Here is a 16,347-nt window from a genome sequence, read left to right as displayed (position 1 = left end):
TGACAAATACATGTACCATTTTATTATATACTGAGGGCATTAGTACCAAGAAGGCACAAAATAGACTTCATAATAACTAATCTTTTGCTGCATTAACTAAAGGGTGGCAAAAACAAAAATACAAATGCTAAAGTTTCCACTTTCTTCCTTTCACAGAAAGGATTATGGAGAGACACACAGACGGGGACATTAAACAAGAGTTTGTGGAGGTTTTAAAGAGACGGGTTATGACAGTTATGGCTGTGTACCTGACCTTAATATGCACACATATACTATTCATATACCAAACATTATTCATCAAAATATGACTTTATAGACATTATCCACTGATATAAAATATAAGTGTGTAAAGAAAAAAAACAAGTTTATCATGTAATAAATCAAAATCAAATTCAGATGTTTAGGAAAACAGAAATGTGGTCGGTTGGTTTGTTTTTTTCACCCTCATATGGTCGATATTTGGTTGCTGAAAACTGAAGTGGGTTGAGCGTGAAGCCACTGGAGGTTTACTGTACACATTTTTGCTTCGTTTGAATAAGGACACTAATAAAATGAACAGCTAAGGTGTTCCATTTCCATGATCCCTTTTGTGGACGTTTACTTGACTTACAAGGCCCATTAACCTCATTCTTGACCTAAATATTATGGTAAGATAATACAATAAGCCTGAATTAGCTTACAATAAACTGTTCTTTTTCTTTTTTGGAGTATTTTTTGGCAGGAAGTGTGTATTTTGAGCAACTTGCAAAACCTATAAAACAACTTTTGCAGGGTCAATTAGCCTTCTCCCACCTTTGCTTTTGTACCATATACACAACACTGCTAAGAGCCTGGTCTTCTGGCTCTAGCTTCAGATTTCTGTACGAGTGAGAGGAGAGAGGAAAATCCAGTATTTAAAAAGGAGTAAAAACAAGTGATCAGTTAAGCCTTTTTAAAGTGTAGAAAAAGTTGGTTTTAAAATCACACTGTTCAGGTTCTCATGTGTTGGAAGCTAAACTGTCAGCTGTACCTTAACAAGTAAAAAACGGAACTTGTTGCTTCAACCTGTGACCACCTCCTTCTTTAGTTACGAGCAGTCGTTCTCTGAGCAACAACACATCCTGTCAGCCAGCGCAGCTTCACTGGAGATTAAAACGATAAAAACCAGTCTGTCCAGTCACATGATGCTAATACTGTCTCATACATTTGTTATAATACTGAAGGTGAGCAACTGCACACGAAGCGAGTGTTCAAACGTGAGCCTGGGCAGTTCGTACATAATAAAAACGCTTCCAAAGTGGATGAATAAAACCTGGAACAAACTCCTGATTACCAGCTGTGGTGAAAGGGAAATAAAACTGAAACACAGAAATAAAAATATAGTTTGTTTTGGCCGACAGCCGCACCAGCTCCATTTTGAATTTACACCACGGGAACGCCTTTGATGCCACTCATTCAGTGCATGTTTGGACTTGCATAAACACACTCGACCTCGTTCCTTCCAGGAGTTCACAGGACTGTTACAACATTTTAGTTCTATGTGTCACTGTCTGGATGCTCTGGAGTTTGCAAATTTTAACAATGGAGGTCTAAATACGCTAATCTGAACAAAGTGTGTGATTGTCAAGGCGAAAACTTTGTTTGCATAGTGTGATGAAGGCACGTGGGACGTGTGTCACGTGACGAGCTTGTCCAGGCTGAGGAGGGGACATTGGTATTCTGCACTTCCTGGTGAGGTAAATGAAGCAAATCTGTCAGCTTTTAAAGCATTATAGCGTCATCTTCCCTCCAAATGTGGACTGCGCGGGGCCAATCCTTTAATTTCTCATCTTTGGTTTGTAGCTCAGAGTGATTCTTTGTCCTCCATAGAAGATCTTTGATAAACTCTTCATGGATTCCCGCCTCCACGTAAGCTCCAGGATATTATGAACATAAACATCTGGAGAAGAGAAACGTTGTTTTTTAAAGATCCCTTTTGTTTCCTTTCACGCGGGGGAGTGGCTGTAGGTTCCTGCACGTTTGTTCGTTCATCAATCCCATTCTTGTGTTCTCAACTTGGATGAACATGATGCCAGTTTGCTGCGGTGCTTTGTCACCCTGCACATCTGACCGCTGCTCTCTGCCTCCATCACACCACAAACTCGGGCACCTCCTCGCTCGTCAGGTCCAGGGAGAAGTACTTATTTGTTCTTTTGATGGGAAACGGGTGCTGCTCGGCCAGCATGCCGGCGCGCTGCTCAGCGAGGCTCTGATAGCCGCCGCCGCCGTCACTCAGCTCCTGGGCGCAGCCGAAGGTGTAGCTGTGCGCGGTGTCCTGGCAGAGCTCCGCCCACTGCAGGCAGTCCTTCTGATAGAGGCGGATGTCGTCGAGGGACTGGCTGTGCCGGTCGGTCGAAGACTGAGGCTTCCTGCACGCAGATGTCTGCGGGGAAAAACAACAGATCAAATACTGAAAGGTGACAAGTAAACGCTGCCGCACGAAAACACTCTCCTTCACATTGAGGTTAAACACATCTAAACGCTAACACTGCTAATTCAGTGGTGACTCAACGGGAGCTTTCGAATAATGTCCAACTGCAAACATGCTGACGCCTCGTCTGGACGCCTGTTGTTGTTCCTCAGCTGCTGTTTTGAGGCTGAACAATGTTTTTCAGTCAGGAAAAAAACAAAAGCATGAAAAAAGAAAGAGTTCTGGATGGTAACACTGGGCAAGCAGCTTGCCACATCACCCGCTGGGCCTATAAAAAGGATCAAATAACAAAAGAAGTGGACCAGAAACAAGATGGTTGGTGGAAATGAACCCCCCCATAACTCCAGCAGATCAACAGTGGATTTGTCCTGTTTGCTAGCAGGTGAGAACGATCCAAGACCAGAGCAGATTCTGGTCGGAACCTCAGCTGAATTCCTGAAGGAGGCAATGATTGTTCCCGCCGTGAGACAGTTTAGTCACTGTACCGGGACAAAGGTTGAGCAGAACATTGTCTTGTCCTGGACCTACCTGTGGCAGAGACTCGATGCTCTGTCCTCTCATCTTGACAACGGTCTCAGAGGAGCTGGAGGTTGAGGAGCTCACGTCTTTCACGATGAGTCCTGCAGAGGACAGGTAGGAATATTCCCATCACTGTTGACAAAGCTACACTCCCCAATAGAGGACCACATTAGAATGCGAGGTACCAGAGAATCCATTGGTCTGATCCGGTGACATGGTCAACATGTCCTCGGTGATGTGGATGCACAGCTCCTGGTCCAGAACCATCTCGTGAAGCTCCTCGTAGTCTTTGGGGTCGTCCACCAACATCTCAATTTCTAAAAAAAAAACAAAAAAAACCCACAAACAAATGTGAGAAATTCACATATATCTGTTATTATTATTATTTCTTACAGAATATATACAACGGTCACGCTCACCGTCATCATCCAGGATGCGGTCTTTGCTGCTGCTCTCGATTCCAGACGTGTGAGAGCTCCCGTGGCTGGTTGTGGACGAGCTGCAGGTCCTCACAGCTCTGTGTGGGACCTGACCCGGGGCCCGGAAGCTGTCCGTCTCAATGCCCGACGTGTGCGAGCTGCCGTGGCTGGTGGTGGAGTTCCTGGACAGGCGTTTGTGGTGAGACATGCTCCCGGCGCTGCTGCCGCTGGCTCGGCAGCGCTTGTCCAGGTGGTCCATGTCCAGCTCCAGAGCATCGCTGATGTACGACTCCCTGTACTGCTTCTTCTCTGCAGAGCCGCACAACAAAGACAAATGTTTGATTGGGTCCGACCCCTCTACACATCAGAATGTCGGAGCAGAAACCAGAGGAGGTACCTTCGTTTTCCTCCAGGCGACGGACTTGTTTGAGAACGGGCTGCAGGTTCATGTAGAGGCGATGGCTGTTGCTGAGCAGCTGCAGGAGGTGACGGGAGCGCACCGGGCAGCCTGTGTAGTAGATGAGCTTACGGGCCGAGGGCAGACCGTCGGGGAGGATCTCAAACTTCTTCCCCTGCGAGAGGGAGAGAACAAGCACGTTGACTCCAGAGCTCCGTGAGTTACAGGAGACGGAAAACATGTCGCAGTAATCTAGCCGCTCGCGTGCACGTTCTCCATTTCTGCGCTCGCTCACTGAAGCAAAACATTTTTTTTTTAGAATTCTGATGGTTTTCCAGGAAGCAGACATGTTGATTGAATTCGGGGGAGCAGCTAAAATGGTGGGTTTCTGTGTTCTTCTGTGCTTCTTGGCAGCCTCCAGACCCAATAACAGCTGTATTTAGTGTCAGCGGGGTTGTTCTCAATACAGCCCTATAAACATTTCTGCAAGGCTTTGGGGTTTCAATGGCCGCCAGTGGGTTTAATGCTGGGAAACGCAAAGATCTGCACATTTGAGACCACAGGACGGAACTTCCACTGGATTCGTCCAGATGTTTTTGATGAGTCAGCGCTGTTTAAAGCCAGTGCACAGGTACAGAATTCAGCAAAAGTAAATCCAGTTTATTTTATTATGTGCTGGATTGTCCAGTATTTTCTCTTTTTAAGGCATCTGGGAGGCATCTTTCCATCCTCCTGACTCCCACCACAACACACTTGGGGGCCACCAGTGAAACAACTGGGCAACGGTTTAGTGTGACTACGCCAAACCTGGTGTTTATGATGCAAAAATACGATTCTCAAGTGACACCGTTGCTTGGTTTTCACTTGGGTTGTTATGTTCCTGAAATATCTCAACTATTATTCACACATGCTGGAATTGCCTTTGTGGATATACGTAGCTTTTATGGCACGCATGTTTTTGAATATTTTTTTACCCCGCCGGCAAATAACAAATTAAAATAAATAAGTGAAGTGTTTTCACCGATTACGTTCTATTTTGATGAGCTCCCAGCCCTCTTGGGGTTTGTACAGCTCTAATTATCAGGCTAATCTCATGTATAAACCTCAGTATTGATCATTTATGGTTATATGGGCGTGTAGAAAGCAGGGGTCTCTCCTAAAAGCTAAAAAGCAAAGTATAAAATGTGATAGTGCAGGCAAAAAAGTGGATGATGGTTGAATTTGATCAGCGTTTTGGTCTGGGCTATAATTTGGGAAAGCTAATGAGTCCTTCTGGAAATCTTTCCCATCCATAATATCATGTAATTTGACATGCAAGTGAATCCTTTTTAAAAGGAAAAAACAAACAATGAATCTGATCTGTGCAGCTCTCTGTAAGTCTCCACTCAAGACCTGAAATACTCAGCAGTGGATCGCTGTCAAGTGTTTGGTTCCGATGTCAGCTAAATAAAACGTCTCCACTGTGCCGAGGACAGCTGTGCAACCTCTTTGTGCAACAAAAAGAATCTCCTTAGAAGGCCACACACGTTGAAAAACGCCTGGCATCACCCAAAGAATTCCTCACCAAACCCAGGATTATAGAAAGAGTGTCTTGGAACCAGCACCACTGGACCAGAGCGAAGGTTTCCAAGCATTTAAACTTTGACAAAGATGAACTAAAGTCATTCTGAAAGTACGCCAAAGAGAGAATCAATCCAGCAAAAGCCAGTTCAAACATCTGGTGTATATTGACCTGCCGATCCCTCCGCCCTGCCCCGTTCACAACACTCAGTGGCGATGTGAGTCGTGGGTGGGGTGGAAAAGCGAGTCTGCGTTCTGGAGCAGGGCGGGACGAGGCCACAAGAGGCCCTTCACGTCCAGAGAGCAACCACAGCCACGCCACCGCTGCTTCACCCTCACAACACTGCAGCCAGCGGACTTCAGAAGAAAACAAGAGTGAAATGGACAGGATGTCCGCCTCAGTCATGTGACGGCTACCTGTGCCAGCATCAGGCCGAAGCGACACCTTAGAGACGACAACTGCAGACCACCAAGCAGTTTCCCTGAAATGATATCTCTAATGTTTTCAAATGTAAAAAGTGGACCAATGAATTAAAGCGGGGACGAGCACGACTATTCGCCCAGGATTGTGCTGAACAGTGAGCTGACAGACACCGTGGAGCCATCACAGCGACGCACATCTAGTGTAAGCTTCTTCCTGTGACAGCACAAACCCTCCAGAAGAAGATAAAGCAGCTAAAGCATCCAGCTTAACATCTGACTGGCATGAAAAGGTGCCAATATTTACATTTAACAGCATATTTTTGTAAAAAATAAAATAAAAAAGTGCAAATAGGAACAACAAGAGACATAAGTGAGGGAGAATTTCAGATGTTATTACATGTAAAACATGTAAACAGTGTAGGAGCATGTGGGCACAGCAAGTCTCCCTAAATCCCTGATTAGTTCCAGAGGAATTGCAAGACTAAGATAAAATGGCAGCACGGAGGGGGGGGAAAGAGTTGCGTAAAGATTTCCAGGACCCCGATCAGGAGGCTCATCATCATAAGCCAGGGGGTGATTGGGTTTCATCATCACTGGAATAAGCGTTTGAAAGAACAACCCAAAGAGCGGGAAAATGTTTCTTGAGGCTATATGTTGGAACGAGGTGTAATAATGCTGCTGACTCACCACAAATACCAGTTTCCCAACATTGGTCCAGGGGAAGTCGTACAACAGCTGCCTCACCGAACCCACGTTCTGCAAAGCAGAAGCCAAAGCACATAAAGTCAGTAATTACAGGTACAAAAGGCTTTCACTTTATTCCTGGATCTGTGTGGAAAAGAAAACATTTCTGTGTTTTTTATGTTTAGATATTTCTGCTTCTACCTGAAATATCTGAATGCCGCGCAAAGTCAGTCCCAATGTGAGGGAGGCCTCTACTTCCTTCTTGTCCTGGTAAAAGAGCAAATCATCCAGTTCAAATGCTACTTTATCCCACTTTATCCGAATGGACCCAACTGATTTCCTACCTTGTAGAGTCTGTAGTAGTGGACAGTGACGTCATCAAGCTGGGCACACTCCTTAATGTATTTCAGGTGAGCCTCTGATGCTGTGAGAGCAAACTGGTCTTTGTGCATGTTTGGAATGTGCCTCAGGATGTATTCACGGCCGCGCTTGGCGATCACCTGAGCGGAGGGACACACAAGTCAAGGTCAAGCTCGGCTACTGAAAGAGCTGAAGCTTCCTGCAGGCTGGCAGTGCAGGAAGTCAACAACGCTAGCGAAGCTCCTGCTGCAGGGCAAACAAACGGCAGGCTGAAGACACCGAGCAGCTTGGCATGTGGCTTTTGAAGACTCAGTAAGCTTTATAGGCAACTAAATCCGTAGGAGATTTAGTGTGGAGCAGCTCCCATCATCAAACAATTTCCTGTCACTGCTGGTTAAGAGGGGCGATAAGCTAATTACAGGAAGTGAAGAGCAATCAAACGGGTGTGGCTGACGTAGCCACATAGGTACAAGAAAAGTCAGCCGCATCAACCGGTGCATTCCTCAGGATTTAAGAAGGACTCTTGTGCGTTCCACTTCCAGGGATTAAAAATAAACACATTGTCAAAGTTCAGGATCTTCCACAGGCCCAATTACTGTTGCTTAATGGAAGTCGGCGAGAGCCCCATAAACTTCACGTGCAGGGAAGGGGACTTTTAAACGGTCGCTCCTTCTCTGATGAATCCAACATGCGGGGGTTCCACTCACACATGGTGCCTGTCGGACAAACTCACCCATGGAGGGAAGTAGGCTTCAGGTTCAAAGTATTTCCCAAAGTGTTTGTTCCGTTTGAAGTTGCCGAGGTCAGCCTGCAGGGCGAATGCAGCCAGGAGGAAGTAGGCCTCTTCTCTCTGGATACACTGAGAGAGCAGCACCTGTTTCCTCAAGTGCCAGTAGTAGTAGTACCTGGCTACCCGGTCACTGCAGGGGGCAGGAACAGCAAGAGAGTCAGGATCCCAGGTTAACAGCTGCTAGTCATCTGAGCTATTTCCTGTGGTCAGTGCAGGGGCGTTACTTGCCTTATCAACCTCCCGTTTTCAACATAATACTGGGCTCTGAAGTGAATGATCATCGGAGGCCCAAACTGGTCGATGCCCTAAAGAAAGAAAAAGTCTATGATTCAAATCTATCAAAAAATGTGCTGCAAGCAAACAAAGCATAATTTATTCTGGATGTTGTTGTTGTTTCCTCTCCCTTTATTTTTATAGAGACCAGTTCATGACGGGTAATTTAATGTGTTGTTGACGATCCAAAACAAAAAAATCACCAGTGTGGTTGCATAACATGGCTATGGGAACAAATACGTTGGGTTTTGGATGTGACTTAAAGTCGGGTTACAACGTTGATGTTTAAAACCACAATGACTTAGATAAAAATTGAGTTGTGGGATTGTTTCTGTGCTTCTTTCCCTGAGAGTTGGACCACAGCTTTAATGTGAATCACCGTGTGATGATCTTCCCCCCTTTGTCTCCTGTTTTCCTGGTGTTTACTCCTTTCCCTCGTCTGTGTGTTTCTTTGGGTGTATCCTTCCACCAATAAAGCTTAAACACAAATACTCTCCTATACCCAGAGTCCTGTCGCTGTGGTAACAGCTTTCAGCAAGCAAGGCTAAAAACAAGAGAAGAATCCTCAGACACCACCGTTTCTACCTTAGCTTTTGCTCCTTAACTCTGCTCACCCAGAGGGAGGCTCAGGTACAGTGCAATGACTCCACAGCGACTCTAAAGGCAGCTGCAGTTTATGTTTAAAACTGAGGGCTTGCCAGACAGGATATTTCCAATTCCTGACACTGAATTTTATAATGTCATGGAGTCCAGGCAGAAGACGCATTAACAACCCCTTTTGTGACGCGGTGAAGCAGATTTTTTCCAGAATAAATCATGCTTGTGGCTTGTGCTTTTGTTTGGAATGTTAACTGAAACTGCAGCACATCTTTTCTTACCTTGCTGGCTTCTCTCTTCCACTCTTTGGGACAGTATTTGGAAAGCTTCTGATCCAACTCCATATAAATGTGTTCATTATCTGTGAGGAGAGAGCCACAGGAATTTATTCTCTTTAAGTCGTCTGTAAACGCACCTCCATGTTGCCGTATGCAGTAGGAAATCCCCCCTGAATGCCTCAGGGATATCACAACACACAAACTCCGCACTTCCTTTGCCATTCTTGCGTATTCTTCTCATTTCTTTACCTCTCTCTTCCTGTCTTAATCTATAGATGTGACACTGTAGGGAATCTGCAGACCTGCTGATCTAAAGGGCCTCATCGCGCACAAAGAAAGGCGACCGAAGCGCTCGCTGGCAGAACACTGGTGTGTATTTATAATCCATTACTGATGAGGAGACGTGTCGTGACATGCCTTCCAATGCAAGTTCAGAATCAACACATTACTGTGATGCACTAGATAACCCAATCTTATCTAGTTTTTAAATCAGCACATTAAGAACAGGAATAGGGTTGAAGAAAAAACACTGGTTTCATATGAAATGTTCTCCTGACCCTACAGAGTGCACCTCCAGGCCACATATCTCATCTTCATCTACTTAATCTCCCTCGCGATGCCCTCTTCATCGATGGTGGCTGGATTCTGTGGTCAGTGGAGGCTGGATTGAGACACAGAGTGTGTGGCCGGCGTTTGCCTTAGGATTTCATGCTGTTCACAGAAGAACTTCAGGAATGTCCCACAATCAGACCCAATGGCTCCTGCTCAACTGATCTGCTGTGCTGTCATTGGCTCATCTGGAGCCCAGCTGTCTGAAAACTGCCCCTGCAATTCACTCTTGCTCTGCGCCCGCCGACAACTGTCGTACAATTGTCACCTATTGTTTCCCCGCCGCGGCGGGACACACCGGCTGGCTGAGAGACGTACAGTTTGAGCTTCGCTGTGTGAAAACAACTTTCCGGCACAATGGGGCACTGTTGGGGTGAGGAGGCCCCGGCTGTCATGTAGGTGGGAACATGTTACATTTAGGACGGCTTCCCCGTTCTCAGCCATGTTATTGGTCTGTGGAAAATTACAGCCTAGTTACGATGTGTTTATGTGCTTATGCGCTACGGCCTCTCTAAGAAAAGACTCTTTTCCACACTACTTAATAGTAACCAAGATGTAAACATTGTCTGTTCATGTGATAACCAATTCAAAAGTCCCTGAGGTAAACATGTTTATACGTCTTTACCTGCATATGTATAGATCTGTTATTACAACTGAATAGGAGGAGGAAATCATTTTCCACTGTGGGAAAGAATTCTTACTTTGAATGACACTGAGGCCAAACAGATGGCAGTCTTTTAACCTCAGAAGGTCACAAACCTGGACCAACAGTTCCTGGCACAGGGTCTTCACCTGAGCATGGCAGAAAAAGACAGTCCTGTTAAATTCTTTAACAAATGACAGGGATTGTATGCAGGTTAGCATAGAGAACAGAAGAAAACAGCATTTTCCAGACTGGCAAATGTTTGCACTTGTACTCACATTAACTATAACATTGAGGGTGTCATCATTGGGTAAAAAGACACAAACACAGCGACGGTCCTGCATGGTTTTGTTGTTGTGGAAGCTCAGTTTGTTCATCTTTGTGTGGCTGGGACAGGACAGGCGTCTTTGCCTGCAAATGGGGCTCTGGGCCCACCGATACCACCAGCAGCACGCCCCTCCTCGTTCAGCTGCAGTCCTTAATAGATCTACCAGTGACGGGGGGCTCAGCAGGCCGGGAAGCACTCACAGGGCGGAACATGGGGACCCCAGCTGCAGAGCTGCAGAGACATAACACAGGACACACTGTCATTCTTTTAACTCGGGGTTCTACTGACAATATCCAAACCAATAACATGGCAGGAATCTAAAAAGCAGATTAGCCAACTTTTGTTAAGATTCAAACTTCCTTTAGCAGGAACTATGTACTGCCGCTCTCTCTGCTCATGCATACACACAATAGATGAAGAACACACACACCTCCAGCAGACCCAGACGTCCTGCGAGCTCACAGCATGAGCCGAGCCCGAGGGTGTGTGAGCCCTTCACGGGGCGCAGAAAAATGTCAGAGCAGACAAAAGCGTGTTAAATAACAATCAGACCAGATTATCGCCTCTTCCTGTTGAAATGTGCTGCACCTTGAGCCGCTGTGTCATTTAAAATAAAACACAGGTTCATGTTACAGAGTGAAAAGAATTACGCTGATTCCATTTGATGGTAAATTTGAGGTCATTCAAATGACAGAAAGCAGGCCAAGTTTTAAAAACACTACTTTCTGGCTCTTAAAGAGGAAAATGATAGAAATAGAATAAAGGCTCTACAGTAATACCGAGTGATACCTGAGGCCGTGCTATAGACGTGTGGGAAGGATTTTAGGGCTGTGAGAGAAGCCGTAAATACAGACTGTTGACATACAGCACCACTTATTAGACTGGGACATCACAATTGCAGTTGACTCAGCAAATTCAGCTGACGAGCCATGACTGGAGTGGCTCCCTGTTCTGCTGCTGCCGACCTTGGAAAACCCACCAGTGCTACGGCAACCGCACACGTGTACTCACACCCACAATATAGGACTGTATACAATGGCCAGGATACAAAACTGGTTCAATGTTCAGGGGTGTCAAGATGTTGCAGCACCCTTGTAGCCCAACGTTTGCGTGCGACCTGAGATATGACCTCCACCTGACCTTCTCTGATAAATACCAATATCTAAATGTGTACGAGGTGTAGAGACTCACGCATCGGTCTCAAAGGGTCACTGGGACCTGCTCAGGTAAATAAAAGCAATAGGATTTCTTGTGCGTCGCTCATATTCTCGTTCCATTATCGGCAGATTTGAAGGCGCGTCTGTCACGCCGCTGCCGAGGGAACGTCGGACTCTCTGAAATAGGAGTCTTTCGTGCAGCGTGCAGGAAAGTCAGCGTGCGTGCAGCAGCATGATGAAATCACCCCTGCCTGGCTTCTAAACCTCTACGGTGGAGTCCCATCTGAAGCAGCTGGTGCACAGGGCAGCCAGCTGAGCGGCCTCCTGCCTCAAACAGGGATCCTGTCAACGTGGCAGACCCCAACGTCAGGCGTGACGCTAAAATCCCATGCTGCCATTCAGAAAAAGTCCCTTTCTCATTCGTTCCCTCCTTCGCTTGCTCCAGAAAAGGGTGACGGAGGCTGCAGCTCTGACTTTTGGAAGGCGGAGGAGAGCTTTGTTGTGGATGTTATTACAGATTTAAGAGCAGCCTGCTAGGTGTTAAAGTTGGACACAGGAGAGGAGGAATGGAAATGTGAAGAGTTCGCACGGCAGAGAGAGGGAAAGGGAAAGGAAGTAGGAGGGAGAGCGATGGGCTGAGGCCGCGCTGGAAGCTCGGGCATGAAAAAAACTGCTGCAGTCAGGAGAATTCCTCACCAACATCTGCTTCTCATTCCAACAATGGCGGCCTTTGATTCCTGACGCACAAAACAAGCAACGCGGCCACCAACTCCAAAAAACAGCCCCTGACATCACCCTGAAACCTGCGCCGCCGCCGCTGCTCTGGCGTGGTGGGATGTTTCTTTTGTCCTTGTTTTAAGGACTTAACCTTCTCCGGCTCAGCTGGACCAGCATCAACAGCTCATCATTTCAGCATGTCACACTCAAAAAGGGCTGAAAATGCGTCTGATATTGAATTAGCTTCGCATGCCTTTGCTAATTTTCTTAACCAATGAAAATCTCAAGTCAGTAAGTCTCATATAGAATCACTACGGGCCTGGAACTAGAGAAACTCCAGACATCAAAGCGCCCACGCACTGGAATCCAAGACGGTAAAAGACAGCTTAAAGCGTATCACTTTTACCTTCTGCTGAATTAAATATCCGCGTCGTCTCTGGGCGGATGTGCCCACACACACCTCAAACTGTCAGCGCTGACTAACGTGTTGGGACAGAGTCGGCAGCATCTCTCCCCCCGCCCCACCCCGAAATCATGAGTAACGCCACCAAACTAGCAATCACGCTGCAGCGCTGCTGGGACATCAAACCGACCATTACAGGCGCCTAAAATAGAGCACGCGGCCTTAATGGAGACGCTTTAAGAAATGAGCAGCGGTTTGAACCCCAACTGTTTCAGTGTTACAGGTACAGTGTTGCTGCAGGCGATTGGACCAGTTTCCTGCAGGTAAAACTCCTGGAAAGGGAATATTTGCCTCAGTTAAGATGGGAGACACATGGATTTAAGTCTCCTTCCTACTTTATTTTGTTCCTGGTCAAATCCGAATACATGTAGAGAAGGAAGTGTGAGCACAAGCGGTTATTGCCAGTGGATGACAACCTCCAGGAGGAGAAACAATGCAAGGAAAGCAAGAAAGAGACAAATGCAGGAAGAACAGGCCGGCGGTATTATGGTCTGTATCCTCCTCTGCTGCATGTGCTAGAAGTGATGAGACGTTAACCACTCGACGCTGCCGAAAAGTCACGACATTCTTTGGCTTCTTTACAAACCACAGCTTCAAATTGTGGTTTTTATAGCATTTTCACTCGTGGGATTGTTGTCAAATTAGTTAAAACAACCGACGCAGAGCCGCGACTGAAAAACAGAGGTTTCAAAAGCAAGTTTAGAATCAAACGCAGTAACGTGGAAGGTCCAGGGTTCAAAATGGAGCCCAGAGCATCTACAGAGCTACATTTCTGCTACCTCTGTCTCCATTTAAGGTTCCATTGGCTGTCTCTATTTTCTCATCCTTTTTCTACGTGTGCTAAATTTAGTGAATGGTAATAAAATAAGATTCCTAATAAACTTCATCTAAATGAAACAGGAAGAGCACTCAGAGAGCTCCACCAGGTACTTGGAGAGAGATCCGCATTGGCTTCATTCTTATTGGAAGCTGTTCAACCTTAAAATAACAGGAGCGGTGTTATAGCATCTTGTCCACTGGCCTCGCATCAACAGCAACGTTCCTCCGTGCAACTGCTGCTCACCGGAGCTGGTTGTGGGTGAAAATCCCAGTAGATCAGCTGTTTGGCCCGACTGGCACCAGCAACCAGCCACGTTCAGATTCACGTAAATGACCTTTCTTCTATGCCCTGACCTCCAGCCAGCTGTCTCCACCTCTTCATACCTGAAGGCCTTCGTGTGATTGGCTGATTAGTGACCGTTTAGCAAGTGAACACGCGCAGCCTCTGTAATAAAGTGGCTGAGTGTTTATACAGTAGTAATACACGGTTACAGGCCGTTGTTGTTCGCTCTAGCATCCAAAAATCAAAGCCCTGAGGTCAAAGTTATGGAAGCCAAAAAGAAATCCCAAAATTTAATGCGTTCTTCCTTCAACTATCAGCACCATTTGCTGAATTTTTAAAAAATCTATTCAAAACCTTTTGAGCTATTTTGCTAATAGTGAGTCAAACCCCTTCTGTCATAACTAATGAGCATTTTAGTTGCAACTCTACCGACGATGTACTAAACACAGCCTAATTTTCGTAGTTCTTTGAAAAAGTACAAATATAATTAAATGAAGTAATGAAAAGCCATCCCAGTGGGGTTTGTCTTGTGCAATATTGGGCTCTCCCTTCATCAGGGACGTGTCAGACTGACTCACGGACATACCAACCATCTTCGCTCATGTGTTTCCTCTGTTTTCTACTCCAGCGGCGCTCGTCCTGCCCAGACAACACCTGCGGCGTTGCTTTCTGACATCCAGAAAACCAGCGCGACTATCAAAATCATGGATTTTCCCCAATAGCTGGAACAGAGATCCAGATGATCGGATAGGGAGAAGACGGAAAATTCCTTGAACAGTGGATTAAACTGCAGGTCGTCACGCATTACATGAGCCACTCAAACAAAAACACAAGTAACATAAGTGTTTAGATGGAGTTTAGCACAGAATATCCTGCACTTTTTCAACAACCCCAGCTGTGTTCTAGTCCTGCAACCACCAACCATTAATTGCCATTACAGCTATAGACCTGCAACAACATTAATTAGCTGACATAAACAGCACACTGTCATTATGAGCACTTCAAAAACAGCAATTGAGTGATGGGTTGGTTAAGACAGGTCATCGGTGGACACAAATAGCCCCAAAGACTGGTTAAAAGGACCTGAAACACAACACTTGTGTGTCTGATGTGGGAACGACTGGAGTAGATGTTGCTGCACGGCTCTGACGTCACAGGGGTGTTTTGAGGCAAAAACGGGCAAAGAAAAGGACAAAGTGGAGTTAGGAAAGTGGTAAACAGACATCAGTGGGCAAAAGGGGCCACGTAAATGTAGTCAGCAGATGTGTGTCATGAGAGAGGAGACGAACCGAGCCGGAGCCAATTATGCAACGTTACTTCTATTTCGTGGCATCACTGGATAAAATGGAAACCACGGCAGAGGCGAGACAAACTTTTAAAGTTGCTCATGGAGTCCCTGGCGTTTACATGTACAAAAGAATCACTACCAAGCGCTTACTTTTACATTTAGTTTTTGAATATTGTTGGAAATGACGTAGTGGCGCTAAGCTAACCGTTAAGATTTGCCGTGAGAACGGCATCAAAATGACAAATGCGCTCAATGTATCGGGGCCAAACTCACCTTTTAATGAGAAAGTTATTCCGCAATTACTCTGTTAATCCGTTGGGTCAATGGAAGCGAAGAAAAACGAACTGGGGAAAATCCTGAGTTTGGGACAGACTTGAACAAGTTGGAGAGGAGCGTCGGTGCCGCCGCCTTCGACGGCGTCCACATTCTGTCCCCGCCGGAGCCCGAGCGGGCGGATAGAAATACATGTGCGGGGCGTGCTAACCCGGACGGGGGGGTGCGGGACACCGTACAGATTACAAACAGAGATGAACTGACTAATAGACAGGGGGGAAATACATACGATGTCTAGCTTTTTCCAATTTTGCTTGTACTAAGGTACAGACGATGTTACATTAGCGAGCTTGATTAATTAACTTTTTTTGGAATTGTCGGTGCCTCAGCTTCACCCCCCCTCCGTAGAACAAGCCCAGTTGGTATCGCCCACGGCTGCTTTTCATTCCATCCTTCCCAACAGAGGGAGCGGAGATCTGCTGCAATAATTTTGGAAAGTCGGCCGGGGGAAATACTTAGATGTGTTTAGAGCGCGTTCAGAAAAAAGTTCTGAGGTGTCGGACAGTCTATTTTTACGCCCGTATCAGCTACACTGTCCCTAATTCTTTACATACGCGTTTTTTGGAGTTGTGCCATTGCGTAAGATATTAATAACAACGTAATAAATCTTTCAAGATTTGTATGATTTAAAAGCAAGGAAGCAAAGCAATATGGAGACTTTAAAGCACACTGTTAATCCAGGACTCGGTTTGTGAGCACTTGTTATATACACAGTAATAACTCCTGTAACAGTGATTGGCTTTAAAAATGAGCTTCAAATGTGATCTCTTGCTGTTAATGAGCTTAATCCATGTGTTGGAAACCCAGAAGCATTAGCAGTCACATATGTGGTATAATGTATGGCTGATGGTGCACGCCATCTGCCACGATTCTAAATGTGCAGATGCTTCACCTCTGGTTTTATTGAGATGAATTCCCCCTGGGACTACATTTCTTCTATAGCCCTGTCCACCCCCTT

General features: G+C 46.0%; 1 protein-coding gene across 1 annotated transcript; it reads right to left on the bottom strand.

Moving 5' to 3' along the window:
- On the bottom strand, positions 1–15,503 carry frmd6 (FERM domain containing 6). Its single transcript, XM_003962327.3, has 14 exons — positions 15,330–15,503; positions 10,280–10,560; positions 10,060–10,150; positions 8,753–8,832; positions 7,830–7,906; positions 7,545–7,731; positions 6,796–6,951; positions 6,653–6,718; positions 6,455–6,523; positions 3,785–3,959; positions 3,388–3,696; positions 3,154–3,285; positions 2,978–3,069; positions 1–2,401 (listed from the first exon to the last, which is right to left on the bottom strand). Exons 2-14 carry the CDS (start codon positions 10,376–10,378, stop codon positions 2,108–2,110), a joined length of 1,827 nt encoding a protein of 608 aa, XP_003962376.1. The 5' UTR covers positions 10,379–10,560; positions 15,330–15,503; the 3' UTR covers positions 1–2,107.
- Positions 15,504–16,347: the final 844 nt, after the last annotated feature.

The sequence above is a fragment of the Takifugu rubripes genome, chromosome 2, assembly GCF_901000725.2.
Source record: "Takifugu rubripes chromosome 2, fTakRub1.2, whole genome shotgun sequence".
Classification (NCBI taxonomy): Eukaryota; Metazoa; Chordata; class Actinopteri; order Tetraodontiformes; family Tetraodontidae; genus Takifugu; species Takifugu rubripes.
The sequence above is the reverse complement of the archived record's forward strand: the minus strand, read 5'-3'. Positions and strand labels throughout refer to the sequence as shown.

What these genes read in the sequence shown, in the direction of transcription:
- frmd6 (XM_003962327.3), bottom strand. Translation starts at nt 10,378, where the DNA reads ATGAACAAACTGAGCTTCCACAACAACAAAACCATGCAGGACCGTCGC. An exon ending in TTGGGAAACTGGTATTTGTG is followed by an intron (nt 3,960 to 6,454) that starts GTGAGTCAGCAG and finishes TCCCTCTCGCAG; the next exon opens with GGGAAGAAGTTTGAGATCCT. An exon ending in TCGCCTGGAGGAAAACGAAG is followed by an intron (nt 3,697 to 3,784) that starts GTACCTCCTCTG and finishes GCGGCTCTGCAG; the next exon opens with AGAAGAAGCAGTACAGGGAG.